Here is a 15,420-nt window from a genome sequence, read left to right on the forward strand (position 1 = left end):
CAAACGGGTTTGGCGTTAGGCTTGAGAAATAGCTTAACCATTGTCTTTGTGCAGTGTCCCAGTGAATTATCGAAGACCGCCGGATGGTTAGCTTGAAGTTGCGATGTGATTTCCTTAGAACACGACCCAGGAACTGTTGCGACTTTACTGCAAAGTGTATTGAATGGAACTGACGTTGAGATCCGGTGATGGCGTCACGAAACAATGGCCACGCTTGACCATGCCGTTGAGGGTGACTTCGCAGTGGAATTCGCCGATGAGGGCGAGGAGTTCATCGGATGCTGGATGCTTCAATCGATGATGGTGTTAGCTTCGGGCGTCCCAATTGTTGCCACATTGATTCGGAAATTACTGTGATATCGCTTGCAGAGTCCAGTTGTAGCGAGACAGCGACATTGTTGATGGTGATTGTCACATATTTTCGTTTTCTGGAGCTGCTAGCGATATGGTTCACGAAAATTCCTTTGGTGTCGGGTCTGAAACTGGCTTTCTTTTTGAATTGATTCTTCTCTCGGGATTGAGTGGAAAGGTTGTTTGAAGATTTTTTTTGCACAGCCGCAGTAGTTTTCCTTATGACCAGTGCGGTTGCATACTTTGCAAAGGTGATCAGAAAATGGACAGTCGCGAACATAGTGCATTTGTCCACACTGCCAACAGGGAGTACGCGGGATGGACTTACTTTCCGTTTTCGGTGGATGTTGTTGATTACCGGTTTTTTTTTTCTGAGATGCTGTGGACCGAAAACGGAAAGTAGGTCCATCCCTGTTGGCAGTGTGGACAAATGCACTATGTTCGCGACTGTCCATTTTCTTTGTTTCGTGGAGGTGGTTCCAAATGCAACTACAAGTTATGATCCATTGTCCATATTCGTCGATGGATTTTGGATTAGACATGCCAGCTGTTCAAGCTGTGGAACCAAATTTAGCACCTGAAGAGGAAATGGAAACTGATGGGTCACATTACTTCTCAGATGACGGCAATGAAGAAGATGATCCACCGCAGCCAGATCCAGTTTCAATTCCGGTTTCAACGCCTGTAAGACCCAAGCGAAACATTCAGTTGCCAGCAAGGTTCCGGCCGTACTGAATGGCTTAAGGGGGGAGATGTTCCATTCCAATCAATCGCAGCAATCACTAACTGTGGTTGAGAGAAAAATTATTTCATTTCAATTGTAACCGTCAAACTAGAATAAAGCAACTCAGTAAACTCAAGTTTTAACTACTAGTATTTTTGGAATACACTACATAAACCCATGCTTTAGTCCTTTTTGACATAGAATGGCCTGATTCTACTAAAATTCGAACCCACGACCATCCGCTTGACAAAAAATTGCTCTAGAAAGATTACAGCTTTTCAACTATTTCTGTGAATTTTGGAGCCCCCTAGTGTATGCAGAAGTACATCAAAATGCCGCTGCACAGTAAGTGCTCGTCAGGTTTGTCGCTTCTACGTTGGTTTACGGCAAAACTCCAATTGATTTTGGAATTTGGACATAAAAGATTTTTTGTTCTGTGCTGTCAGATTTTAAAGTGGACATTCTGTTTTTTATATATTTCTTATATAATTAGCAATTATTTTGCTACATAATGAAATAAAATTGACATTTTTGTTGTTTGATTCTACATGTTTTTTACTAGATATATATTAAATGATCGGACAATTTTTTAATACAATGTACCATTGTTCTAGTATCTAGTGTTGCGTGGAAATTTGAAAATGTGTTACCTTTCTCCCGACTGAAGAAAACAAATTTTGGTCAAACGGGTATTTCGATCACAAAATTAGCCGAAAAAATCACAAGGGTTGTATGTGGTTGGTTGCGACCGCAACGTTGACGTAGAACCGCTTGACAACATTTGATTTATTCTTTTGGTTGTCCTGGTAAGATCAGTTATCAAGGTCGAAGTTTTTAGGCTCTAACGTTTCGATGTCATTTGAGATGAACAGCAAGAACTCGTTAGAGGTTTTATCTAATGTTCCAGAATCTCAATTCAATTCGCGGGTGCTACCCTGCTGCTTGAATTATGTCCGACGGTCGCACCATCCCATAGTAAAATGATTTGTTTGAGTTGAAGCAGCTCAAAGAATGCTAGGTTTGGTCTTCTCCTTGTTTTGTCAGACGCAAGACGACATCACTTTTCATGCTGGCAACCAGTGGAAATAACCCGGTAGAGCTCTTACACACGCAACTATAACCCGTATCGTGTAACAGCTTGGGGCGACAAACGATTTCTTCTTTTTTTGATAAATGGAACCAGATAGCAGAAGCTGCAGCGCATTCTCAGTTACGCAACAGGTTATTACGCTGTCACGTGTTGCGCATTAGGTTAGAGTCTCGGCTCGGGAGAGACTGTTAGCGTCAGTATGATCGTTGCGCCAGCCCCGCAATTGTCCTGTACAGCAAACAGTTTTTGATTGGTAGAATAAAACGATGCAATCGAAAAGCGGACTTGAAGCCCGTTCAACGTTCTTGTTCCGGCATCATAAGGAAGCATCGTCGGAAGGTCGGCAACGGACCTTTCTCAAATGATCAATACGCTTTTTGTTAGTGCAAACTGAATGTGTCTTCATGAGAAGTAAGTCAGTTTTCCTTGAGGCTCATCCGCTTTTTTTTTGACAGCCGTAGAAAAGAATTCCAACTTTTTAGTTGTCGCTCGTTAGGTTGGCCGTGTTAGGGAGAGCAAGCATTTAGCATTCAATCGAAGGTCGAAATCTGCGTTTCACGAAGGCTTGACAACTTTCAATAGTGCAACAGTATAATGCTTTCAATAGTGCAACATAATAAGATTGCCATTTTCTGCATTTGGGCCGATGCGCAGATAATTTTCCAGTCGAGATCGATTTTTTACTTTATTAGATATCGGGGAGAGGGGGCAGTTTCGGACACTTTTTCTATCTTGATTTTTAATATTTTTTTGTTAACTTTTAAAAAAATCTGAATTCATCCTGGCTGTTACTTGGACGTCGGAGTATCATATAAGCGTGTTAGTAGTGTGCGATAATGCGATTTCGATTGATTTATTTGATTTTTTTTTTTGCTTTTTTGTCCGAATGTGCCCCGTGTGTGCATTCGGACAGTGTTGAAAAACTTTGCTAGATTAATGAAAATTTTGTGATTTTCAACTCTTTTTTTTATATAAGCAGAGACTGAGATCAGATGCTTCACCAATCTCGAAACTCGTCCTTTTATCTCAAATTTAAGTTATAAAATAAAAACCGTGCAAACTGGCTATGAGAAGGAAAGGATAAAAAAAACTATGCAATTTTCTCGGCAATATTTGATTGGAAAAGTGCGATGGCATTCGTGATTTGGCAAATTGGTTCACCTACGCCGCTTTCTGGAACCTTACTCAAGTGTTCCAGAACATTGAGAAACAATTTTCCAATCGCCTTGGTATACGGTATGCCAATCCATAATTCATATGGGAACTTTCGATCAAATATTTCTCTAGAAACGTTTCTTCCACGTTCGTAAATACTTGTTTAACTGAGTTTTTAGACCAAAAGCTCTCTGATTTTTCCGTGTTTAAGTTTCTTTGATTTTTCAGACGGCAGACCAAGGTATTTTTTTCAATTCCGCAGGTATCAGAAGCGTGTCTCGAAGACATTGTTCCGTTAGAAGCTCTTCCCAGCCAATCTTAGTTGATGCTTGCTCTATCGGTTTTCCTTTTGTTGTTCCGAACCATTTTTAGGACTGAGAATCAGTCCAAATCACTTTTGGTAATGAACAACAATCAAATACAAATTTGGTAAGTGTCCGAATGTGCCCCATGAACGATGTCCGAATGTGCCCCACCACCATCTGAAGACAAACCTTAAATTAATCTAAGAAATAATATATTTGTTCCACCTTGTTATCACGTCTTTCTATTACATATTACTTACGAACTAAGGTGGTGTACTTTAATTTCTAAATATCTCACAAAGAAATTAGAGAAATCCTTACTACTTCAAGCTCAAACGGTTGAAAACATGTATGAAAATAGCAGTGTTGTTTTCGTAAATAATAATAAAAAACCAAGAGCTGTCAAACTATATGGTAGCTGTTGGTGGAAGGGCTGCCAATTTACTTATATTTTTTGTTTGGTTGAAAATTACACCATGTTTTTCTTAAGCTCTGTCCGAAACTGCCCCCGTCCGAAACGGCCCCTTTTCCCCTACTTATACTTAACTTATTTGCTACCACGTAAAAATAATCTTCCAACTCGCGTTAAAATAATCCGCGTTATTTAAAAAACATCGCGTAAAAATAATCCACGTTTTTGTAAAAATCACGTAAAAAAAGTCACGTATAAAAAAACCGCATAAAAATAACCTGAGAAGGAAAAATTCCAGTGTACTGCAAGACCTACGCTAGGTACGAATCCGTAATAAGCCCTGTTTGCTGCCTCGTTGGGCAGTGTATATGGTGAGTCCAATTCTCGTAGCTCTCCTTAAGAAAGCCGCAAAAAGGTCCTTCATAACTCTACGATTCAACTCGATGATGATGATGTCGTCCGCGAAGCCTACAAAAGCATGTGACACTTCGTGACTATGTTCCATGTTCAAGCGTAATCTACCACAACTCGTTGCCTTTCACTGAATCATACACCGCCCCAAGGTCTATAAACAGATTATGTGTCTGCAAGTTGTGTTCTCGAAACTTATCTGCGTCTGTGAGCTTTGAAACCAGTGAAGCACAAGCAATCGGTCTTCCTCTTCAGGATCCTTCGGAGCTTCTTGTCGCTCAGGGTCGGCGGCCGTCCGGAACCGGGCTTTCTTTCGATGCTCTGATTGCTGTCCAATAGTGCCAAATTAATGTGGATGCCGAAACGGGCGTATTCGGCGTTCACAAAGTGTCGGACGATGTCCGTTTTCAACGCGGCGGGGTACCGTTCTTTGAACGCGCACACTTCTGAACGGAGTAGTTTCACTGTTTTCGCCATCACGGTTAGAGTTCGACTGATAGAGAGGTACATTTTTTCTGTTAACTCATGGGTTACTATGATTGATGCTGCATGGGTAGTTTCGTCAGTGCAATTTCGAAACTATCATGTGAAATATAAAATCAATACAGAATAGAACTGTTGACGCATTTATTTCGAAGTTGCATACTTGATCTGTGGTATTATCCTTACCGGTCGGTCATCCGCAATACGTGCTACGGAGCCAGCCCACTGTAAGTGTGTAAGTTCTTCAACTTGACAATATCAGCGTGTTTGTATTATACATCGCACAACTTATGAATCACCTGTACTTGACCCACACCCTGTTTTCTAGTTTGCCATCCTAAGACCTCAAGTGCTCGTTGTTCGGGTTTCTTCCAGGGTTCGCAATCCGTAATCAGCCCTGTTCATGCGCAATCCGTCTTTTCATCTTGCGACTGACCTCGTTATCACACGTTACGAGCTGGTTACGAGTATACCAAGATAAACGAATTCATCAAACACTTCGAAAGTATCCCCATTCGTCACCACCAACGTCTGTAGAAGTACCACACTCTCTGCCAGCCATTTCTGGATTTCTTGTCAGATTTAAACTTACTAAATCAATTTTGTCTGCTCTTACCATGATTAACTTGTGTTGGATGTGATATTTAATTATCAGATAGTCCCGACTTTAATTATTTGCCAATAACCAGCTTCTTCGGAAACCAAACAAACGATCTAATTACAAACCACGATTCTTCTTGTTTTACAGTCTCTCTACAAATAAATGAAAAATGAATGACATAAGCACAAACAACAAGGAAACTGTCCTTTCCGGACCATCCGCCTGGGAACAGTTGACAAATCCTGCTTTGGCCGAACAGCATCAACAGCAGCAGCAGCAACAACAACAACAACCGCAACAACAACAGCAGCAGCAGCAACTCCAAATCCAGCATCAAAGTATACCCCAATCACACCATCAACCAGTGCCACAGCAGCATAATGTAGCACCCCAGCATCATCAAATGCATCTTCCGCATTCTCAGCAGGGGCTTGCACCCCTGCAGCAGCATCCCATGGTTCAGCAGCCTCATCCACTTCCAAATCAAACACCGCTGCATCAGGCGACAAGCCCAACTTCAACGGTCGCCCCAATGACTCCAACTAAAACTACTCCTCCCGATATGTCCCATACCCCGCAGACGACACCTGGACCTAATCAAACCCCAGGACCCAGTTACTCTGAGGATCTTCATCCGGAGCTCATCAATCAAGGGTGGCGCAAGTTTTGGTCCAAGAGAGAGGGACGCCCTTATTTCTGGAACAAACTAACCGGTGAATCTCTTTGGGAACCACCGATGCTCAATAGGGGAACGCAACCGTTTGATCCACTGACAGATCCCTTGGGAATATGCCATTCTGGTCAAAATGGACCAGCCCCGCATCAGAATAATAACGCACTCAAACGGAGGGCCTCTGAGGATGCGCAAAATCATCACCAGCAGCAAAACCAGGGAACGGGTGGCCCTCCGCCGTTGAAAAAGTACGTTTTGCCGGGCCCCTGGGATCTGGAGATTCCCACTAATGTCGTAATGTACGATCGCATTCCAACAATGTTTCCCCATCCCTACCCGGAAGTGGAAGCCATGCGTGGAGTTCTCACTGTGCGATTGTACAAAACCTATGAAGATCTCTGCACGAAACGTGAATCTATCAATCCTCCGGCAGGGTCGTTTAATCGCTGGCTAATGGAGCGAAAGATTATTGACCACGGGTGTGATCCGATGCTTCCAAGCGTGTGCCAGCCGGAAATATCGCAGCAAATGTATAGGGAAATCATTCGGGATATTCCCATTAAAATTGTCAAACCAAAGTACACCGGCGATGCGCGGAAGCAATTGTCACGGTACTGCGACGCGGCCAAAAAAATTGTCGAGCGCCGGTCCGCTTCTGTCGAGAGCAAAAAAGTAGTCAAGTGGAATGCCGAAGAAACATACGAGTGGTTGCGGAAGACGGTTGGAGCCAGTTACGAAGATTTCCAGGATCGATTGACGCATCTGAGGCGACAGTGTGAACCGCACATTATTGGCACTGTGCAAAATAGTGTCGAGCAGCTTTGCACCAAGATTTATCATCTGTCGGCACAGCACAGCAAAGCCATCCGCGATCGACACAGCCAAGTGCTGAAAGAAAGCGGCATCCAGGAATTGACCCAGCCGCTGCAGCCCCCCTTGATGCGGAAGGTGTGGTGCTACCCTGTGCAGTTTGCAATTCCAACACCACGAATGCCCCAGATTGAGTATAATACAGATCGAGAGCATATGACTATTAAATACACCCACACTTCACTTTCGGGGCCAGACACACATACCATCAACAGTTCTCATCTGCAGAAGCTGGTATGTTTTTGTTGTTTTATGTGGTTGTTGAAAGGTTGTAGAACTTTCCTTCGTTTTAATTTTTTTAGGAGCAACTCTATCGTTACAATTGCTTTGACGATAAAAAATTTGATTTTTTCATCGGTCGGGTGTACTGCATGCTGAAGCGCTACTCAACCTTTTTGTGCAACATCAGCCCAAACCAACAAGAACCGGAGCTGACACAAGCAGCCCTCCCGGCGGTAGTTTTCGAGTGTCTCCATCAGCACTTTGGCGTTACCTTCGAGTGCTTTGCCAGCCCGCTTAACTGCTACTTTCGGCAGTACTGTTCAGCCTTCGGAGACACTGATTCCTACTTCGGATCACGGGGATCGTTTCTAGAGTTCAAACCGGTGTCCGGTTCGTTTCAGGTGAATCCGCCATACTGTGAAGAGTTGATCGATGCAACGTTGCAGCACATCGATCGATTGCTGACCGATTCCCCGGACCCGTTGAGGTGTGTGAAGCAGTGTTGTAAAAAAGTCATGTTGAATATGATATGAAAATGTTTTTTTACAGTTTCATCGTTTTTCTACAAGAGTGGAAAGAACCGGCCCTACAATGCCTGTCGAAGATTGAGGATAGTCACTTCAAACGTAAACAGGTAGTCGTGATGGGAATGGAGCACGAGTATCGTCATGGACTGCAACACTGTATACCAAAGTAAGTGAATTAAAACTGCTAAATTATGTGTGCGACAAATGCTTACTTCATACCGGTTTTTTCTAGGTCGGATGTGAACTTCAAAAGCATCCACGGTACCATGGTCGTATGGTTGCAAAATAACGCTGGTTTTCAGCGGTGGGGCCCGACCGAGGCCCGAGTTGATGCTTTACTGGAAGCGTTTCGTCCAGGTCGGGAACGGGAACGCGACAAAGTAGTACCTGCAAGCAGCGGAACGACACCAGCTACTGCAAGTAGCCCTCCGGAAACGCCCAGCGGTAACGCTCACCCGGCTGAACCCGGGTCTGCCACACCCAAAACCCCACAAACACCAACCGTTTAATAAGGCGATACATTGGCGTGCGTTTTGCGATCCAACATTATTTTAATTTGTTGCAACCAGCTAACAAAGCAATAGACGAACAATAGTAGAAGACTATAACAAACAACAAGTCAGTTACTCCCAGTTTTGCTCTACACACACATACATTCTGATGATTCAAGCAAGTTAGATGAAAAGTAGCTTTCTAGCAAATAATACAGACAGTTTATGCTCTACAGCAGACAAGTTTTTGGTTCGCAGCACGTTTCTCGGTGTGGCCGAAAATACTTTTAACGCCAACATCCAAGTCAGTACGCTATTGAAACATACATATTTTAATCCTTTAATGTATAGCGAAATTGTAAAGTGGATACCCTTTTGCCTACGATAGTGAAAATGGGCAAACTAAAAACTTAGTTGTACTATTTGTTGTTGATTCTTTTTAATCGAGTCGAGTAAGCCGGTTTGTCGTACGCCGAGCGCCGAACTGTTAGGAAATTCTTCTAGCGGTACACTAAGGATAATGCTATGATTAAGGCTAGATGTAAAGCTATTACCTATTGATAGGGAATTTGGGCGCGACTACGGTGCAAGAGGACGTGTAAAATCAAATTCGTAGTAAGCAGAGGATTAAACCTCGGTTGATGGTGATTTTTTTTTCCAGCGAGCGAAGGAAAAAAAGAGTCCTATATGTGGCAATTTGTTATTTGTTTTCAAAACATTTGTGGAGATTTTTATATTATTTTAAATTTATTTTATATAAAATGCAAACACACAGACGCGCATATTTTTACTGTAGTAATGCCGAGCACAGATATTTATGTGTAACCAGTCCGGTGAAGCTTAATCTAACGAAACAAAAAAGAAACACAAAACGCGACCAAGTGAATCTTTTTCTTCTTCTAGCGCTGAAGCTGACTATAAATAGGCAAGTGAATAGATGTTCTGATAGTTTCTAGTTTATTCGACTTCAGGAATTTATTTCTAATAGTTTTTCGATGTAGTAATCTCGTTGAAAAATTATTTGATGTACAAATCTAATCCATGATAGTGTGGACATATTCGAATGTTAAGAAAATATATGCGGAAAAAACGCTGAAATTTTTGTTGTTGTTTTGTTTAAATTATGTCCGACAATTATGATTGCTTCGAAAAATAAACTAAAAAATAACGTATAAAATTTTAAATATTGTTCTACACATGCTTCAACTCTTCAGTTTGCTGTAACTAAATTTTACTACACTTGTTTTTTCTAATGATTGTTGAGACAGGCAGAGGCTCTTTAAATTTGACAAAATTATTGCTTCTAAGTTATCGCAGTGGCTTTCTAGTCTTACTTACCTTACCTAGCAGACTAGAGCCGGGGTGGCTCGTGCTGTATCAAGAAGTCGTCTCCATTCCAGTCGGTTCTGGGCTGTATGGCGCCATGTTCCCAGGCGTCTTATCACTCGTAGGTCACTTTCAATCTGATCAAGCCATCGTGCACGCTGTGCTTCATTGTTTTTGGTGCCGGAGTTCAGTAACCCGAAAAGAATCGTTTTAACCGGGTTGCTACTCGGCATCCTTGTGACGTGTTTGGCCCATCGCAATCTCGTAACATTACCAGTTGTGCAATGGAGGTCTCTCCTAGCAGGGCGTGCTGCTCATGGTTCATGACTCTACGCCATTCTCCGCCCTGCTGTACTCCACCGTAGATGATTCGCAGCACCTTCCGTTCGAAAACTCCAGGGGCGCTGAGGTCTTCTGTGAGCAGTGTTGACGTCTCTAGTTCTAGAGGATCACCGGTCTAACTAGTGTTTTGTACAATTTCAGCTTCGTACGGTGGCGCACTCGATTGGATCTCAGCGTCTTACGAAGTGCAAAGTAGGTACGAGTTCCTGCTTGAATGCGTCTTTGGATCTCTTTGCTGGTGCTGTTGTCAGCGGTCACCAGCGATCAAGTACACGGACTCGTCTATCACCTCAAGCTCATCGCCGTCTATGATGATCCGAGGTGGGAGGCTAACATTGTTCTCCTTGGAGCTTCTTTCCTTCATATACTTTGTTTTTGACGCATTAATCAACAGTCCAATACGCTTAGCTTCCGCTTTTAGTCTGGTGTAGGTTTCCTCCAGTTATGCTCGGCCATTGGAGAGGCCGCAACCGCGGCACTAGGTGTGGTAACGTTGAGCCGACAAAATTACTGGTTTGACGGGGAATGCCAGCAAGCGATGAAGAGGAAGAAAAGAGCTTGGAAGAACTATCTAAGCATCGCCACAAGAGAGAACGCGGCCAAATACCGACGAGCTCGAAACGAGTTGACCACGATACTGAGGAGGAAGAAGTGCCAGCAGGAGGACAGAGATCGTGAAGAGCTGGGGCAACTGTTTCGGGCTAACGATACGCGCAAAATTTTTGAGAAGGTGAACCAATCCCGTAAAGGCTACACACCGAGTCCAGATTTGTGTGGGGACATGAAGGAAAACCTGATCAGTAGTTCTTCGATAAGCACCTCAATAGCGGGGCAACGGAAGGAGACGGAAGAGAAGTTATCCTTGGAGTGCCTACAAACGACAGTAGTGTCCCAGTTCCCGATATCCTGGAGATCAAAAGTGAAATTGGGTCACTCAAGAACAACAGAGCCGCCTGCAAGGACAGGCTACCGGTAGAGCTCTAGGAACATGGTAAAGAGGCACTAGCAACGGCACTATACTGGATAATCTCTAGGATTAGGAAGGAAGAGAAACTACCGGGGGAATGGATGGAACGAGTTGTATGCCCCATCTATAGAAAGGGCGATCGGCTACAATGCAGCAACTACCGCGGCATAACGCTGATCAACGCTGCCTCTTCCATCTTCTTTAGCGAAAGAATCCGTATAGCAGTACCAAGCGGGCTTAACACAAGCACGCGCTACTACGGATCAAATTTTCACTATCTGGTAGATCCTTCAGAAATGCCGAGAGTTCAACGTGTTCACACATCATGTTTTCGTGGACTTCAAGGCAGCGTATGATACAGTCGATCGAGATCAGCTGTAGCAAATAATGCACGACTACGGTTTTCCGGATAAACTGACACGACTTATGCGGCATCCATAAATTACGTAACGCTCATAGGGGGTGGGGGAGTATCCTTGAGCGTTACGATATGTTACATAGGGAAGGGTGGGAGGTAAGATCAGCGTTACGTAACAAAAAATCTCTGAAGACTCTCTAAAAACGAGCAGTTATATTAAGCAAATTCTTCTACAGCGTTACGTAATTTTTATGGGGGTTGGTGTTGGCGTTACGTTTCGTTACATACGGGGGGGGGATTTGAGTTCAAAAATTGGGTTTTTTGCGTTACGTAGTTTATGGATGTTGCCTTATCAAAGCTACCTTAGATCGAGTGATGTGTTACGTGTGCGTTTCGGGAACACGATATAATCCTTTCGAAGCGCGCAGAAGGTTGAGACAAGGAGATTGATTATCCTGCACGTTGTTCAACATTGCCCCTGAGGGTGTAACCGACGGACGGGCACGATTTTCAGCAAAGGTTGTCAACTCATAAGATTCGCAGACGACCTGGACATTATTACGAGAAGCTCACCGTCGTCGGAGGCAAACTACGCCAGATTAAAAGTGGAAGCTAGAAGGGTTGGACTAGAAATAAATGCGTCGAAAACCAAGTAGGGGGACTGTGAATAAAATGCCCAGTCGGGGCAAGACGCACCACTGCAATAACTTATAAAATACTCACTTTTTTAAAGTAATTCGAAAGTTGATCCATTCTATTTTACGTTATTAACACGTGTAGTTCATATAAACTTTCTAAATTGCAAAAATCCCACAAAAATTGAAATATATGTTTTGAGTCCTATTTCTTGCATTTCATACCACTGTTTTCGTAAGGCATTACGCCACCAAAAAGCAATGCCACGTATATGAAACCTGCTCTTCCTACGAACAATAGTGTTGGTATTCAGGAGCCAATATAAAATTACCTGATCGAATTATCATTCGAATTAATTGAACGATTTTCATCGAACAAGTTCAGACGGGGCGATATGCGCCATGAGAAGCACGAATTCACAAAACAAAACGCTTGTTTTGTATACTATATTTCATTGTATACTATACAACATTTTCGAGTTTTGTTAGAATTTATGTGTAGATAAAGTTGGAACTATGCGAAAACAATTTGAATATTAAGAAGAATAAAACAGTTAATTTTGAAAGATTGAGGATTGTTTTTCATTATCGATTCAATAATAAATCAAATTGGCACTAATGAAGAAGATTGTCAATCTAGTTGCACTGCGCATAGCAGCACATTCGCGCTAGAGACTGTGTTATAAAGAGATACGCAAAGAGAAAAGCAGTAAATATGGCAACCCTTTGCTAATATTCTATTTTAAACAATTCTGGCAACCCCATTTATATTCGCATGACTTTTCATACGCACTAGAAAGTGTAATAAAATTTCGAAACTTTGTAAGGATGTATTACTGAGTTTCAGTGCTTGTTCATACAATTATAATAATTTCCAATGCATCACCCATAACATGAGCATGACGAACACATTTTTCGTTGGAACCATAATTGCACGAGATTCACAGAATTTAAACTGATCGCAATACACATTCTGTACGACAAGTAACACGCATGAGTTTGTTTACTTTGCACACTTAGAGCCTCGATTTGACGGTTCACTTGGAGTTTTCGACCTCACTTTTTGCGTATCTGTTCATAACACCGTCTGTAATTCGCGCATGCACATTCGTGTTTGCGCTGGTCAACAATTGTCAAAACCTTTGTGAAACGTAGTGTTGTTTTGATTCTGCATAGCTCCGGAAAAACCTTCTAAGATGCCTTAGATCCGGAAAAAATCGAATTAAAGACTATTCAGGTGGTTCCGGATCATTCTGGTTGTGTGGTTATCTAAAAAAGGCATCGATGACCTTTTTTAATTTCACGGTCTCGACGTGTTTCAATGATTTTTGCGACTCTGAATGAACGTATTTCTTAGAAAACTGGCTTATCTTCAATCTCGTGTATTTTGTGAATTACAATCTGCATTGACGAGTTCCCAATGCCGGATTCCTTTTACCGTGGTCATATTGCCCCCAGTTTCCCTATATAGAAGAGGCTCGAAAGAAACCCGCATTCGCCTCCCACGGACGGTGATCATGGATGGCGACGAGCTTTAAGTAGTAGAGGAGTTTGTATACTTAGGATCTCTGGTAACCGCCGACAATAACATAAGTAAGGAGGTCCTACGACGTATTAAAGCTGGAATTGAGTCTACTTTGCCCTTCACAAGACGCTTCGATCCAGGAGCATATGCCGCGATGTACAAAACCAAAGATAACTAGAACAGGATACCTGGCTCTTGCAGAATTCATCGGACACGATTGTCGCTGCGCGTGAGCAAAAGTCGAACTAATTTATACACTGTTATTATGATGCATACTTAACGTCAAAATCAACTGACGACAAAGCCAAGACATGACTGCTGAAAGGTGAAACAATTTTTCCAGTATCCATGGACACCATATGTTTAGTTCTCAAACATGAAACTCGGAAGAATCAAGAATAATCGGCGCATCATTTAAAATTGAGCGTACCATCAAAAATTCCTGATAACCGCTATAAGCACGCTCTACAGTCAAGTATTCCACTCTTACCGAGGTTAATAAAGCAAAAATCGGGTGCCCCGGTGAACCTGTCCATATGCACAATGGTGCTGAAACCTGGCTTGCGACATATCAAACTTAAAGTTTTGGTAAAATGGGACTTGAAAATAAATATTACCTCTCAATATAAACCCCCACTCCTACAGTCAATTTTACACTTTCCTTTCGTACTTTGAATGTGCAAAAATTATGGCAATAGCATTAAGTGCAAAAAAATGACAATATCATTAATCTGCATGTTATCTTAAGCGTCGAGCTGATCAAACTGCTACACCTTTTTCATATACAATCTTGAACAGCTTAACGATCTATGACGGACTATGCACGATAAATCGGTTTTGCTCATAGTGACAATTTTATGAGAATTTAAGTCATCAGATGGCAGCACTTACCGTGGGAATTCGGTCGTTTTCAAAATGTATGAAAAATATGGAAGTTAGGTATCTTGTTCTAGTTATCTTTGACAAAACCCTAATTAGACCCGTAGTTCTCTATGGAATCGAAATCGTGACGTCAATTTCCGCATCTCGGTAGGTGCGTATGCTGGTGATATCTGAGAAAAACCGTCCTTTGATGAGCACATGGTCAATTAGGTTTGTTATCGTAGTTCAGGTGATTTCCAGGTGGCTTTGTAGATGTCCTTGCAGAAGAAGAATGTGTTTCGGACTACCAGACCTCGGGAAGCTGCACAGTTTCCGCATCGTTGGCCATTGTTGTTCGTTTCGGTGTGCTGACTTTCGTGTCCGATCACCGGATTATACAGGTCTTCCTTTCCAATTTGAGCATTCATATCCCCGATGACCCGCCTCATGTTCCGCTGCGAGCTGCTGTCGTAGACGTCCTCCAGCTGTGCGTAGAAGGCCTGCTTTTCAACATCGGGTCTTTCTTCATGCGGGCAGTGCACATTGATGAAGGAGTAATTGTAGAACCTCTAATTCTCAATACAGACATCCTGTCGCAGGTCGCCTGCCATTTGTGATTACACGACTTTGCATCTTGCCCAACACAATAACGCCGGTACTCCGCTCATTTGTTTTGCTGCCGCTCTGGTAGTACTGGGCCTTGCGGCCACACATCCGCCGAATGTTTTCTCCATTCCGGCAAAGTTCCTGCAACGCTACGATGCCGTAGTAACGGGGTTCCAGCTGAGGATCTTGTGTGTTCCGAGATTCAAATCGGTGTCCTTTATTCGTCGTCTACGTTGTTGCGGATTGTTCTGATACGTTTCTTCTTCTTGTTCTTCTTGAATTCGTAGTAAAGTGTTAATTGCCATCCTAAGAAACATTTTTTGGCTAAATTAGCGCTTTCATAACTAATTTTATTCAGCTGATGGCTGAACATAGGTCGAATAGTGTGATTCTAAGTTTTTAATCAGCTTTTAATCAGTCGGTTTTGGATAACTAAATCAGCTATTTGTTACATTTGGCTTCCTAAACAGCCGAACAAGGCTGAA

General features: G+C 42.6%; 2 protein-coding genes across 2 annotated transcripts in view; both read left to right on the plus strand.

Moving 5' to 3' along the window:
- Positions 1-1,100, plus strand: part of LOC129720543 (uncharacterized protein K02A2.6-like) — a 4,489-nt gene extending 3,389 nt beyond the window's left edge. Inside the window, exon 3 of the mRNA XM_055672021.1 lies at positions 971-1,100. Within this exon, the coding sequence (XP_055527996.1) occupies positions 971-1,039 (69 nt within the window). The 3' untranslated portion in view covers positions 1,040-1,100. The remainder of the gene's footprint in view (positions 1-970) is intronic.
- The window catches only part of LOC129722185 (mRNA (2'-O-methyladenosine-N(6)-)-methyltransferase), a 16,285-nt gene extending 6,872 nt beyond the window's left edge, over positions 1-9,413 (plus strand). The window contains exons 2-5 of the mRNA XM_055675472.1: positions 5,680-7,309; positions 7,378-7,784; positions 7,847-7,990; positions 8,057-9,413. Coding sequence (XP_055531447.1) covers positions 5,702-7,309; positions 7,378-7,784; positions 7,847-7,990; positions 8,057-8,333 — 2,436 coding nt within the window. The 5' untranslated portion in view covers positions 5,680-5,701 and the 3' untranslated portion in view covers positions 8,334-9,413. The remainder of the gene's footprint in view (positions 1-5,679; positions 7,310-7,377; positions 7,785-7,846; positions 7,991-8,056) is intronic.
- Positions 9,414-15,420: the final 6,007 nt, after the last annotated feature.

Source organism: Wyeomyia smithii, chromosome 2, assembly GCF_029784165.1.
Source record: "Wyeomyia smithii strain HCP4-BCI-WySm-NY-G18 chromosome 2, ASM2978416v1, whole genome shotgun sequence".
Lineage (NCBI taxonomy): Eukaryota > Metazoa > Arthropoda > Insecta > Diptera > Culicidae > Wyeomyia > Wyeomyia smithii.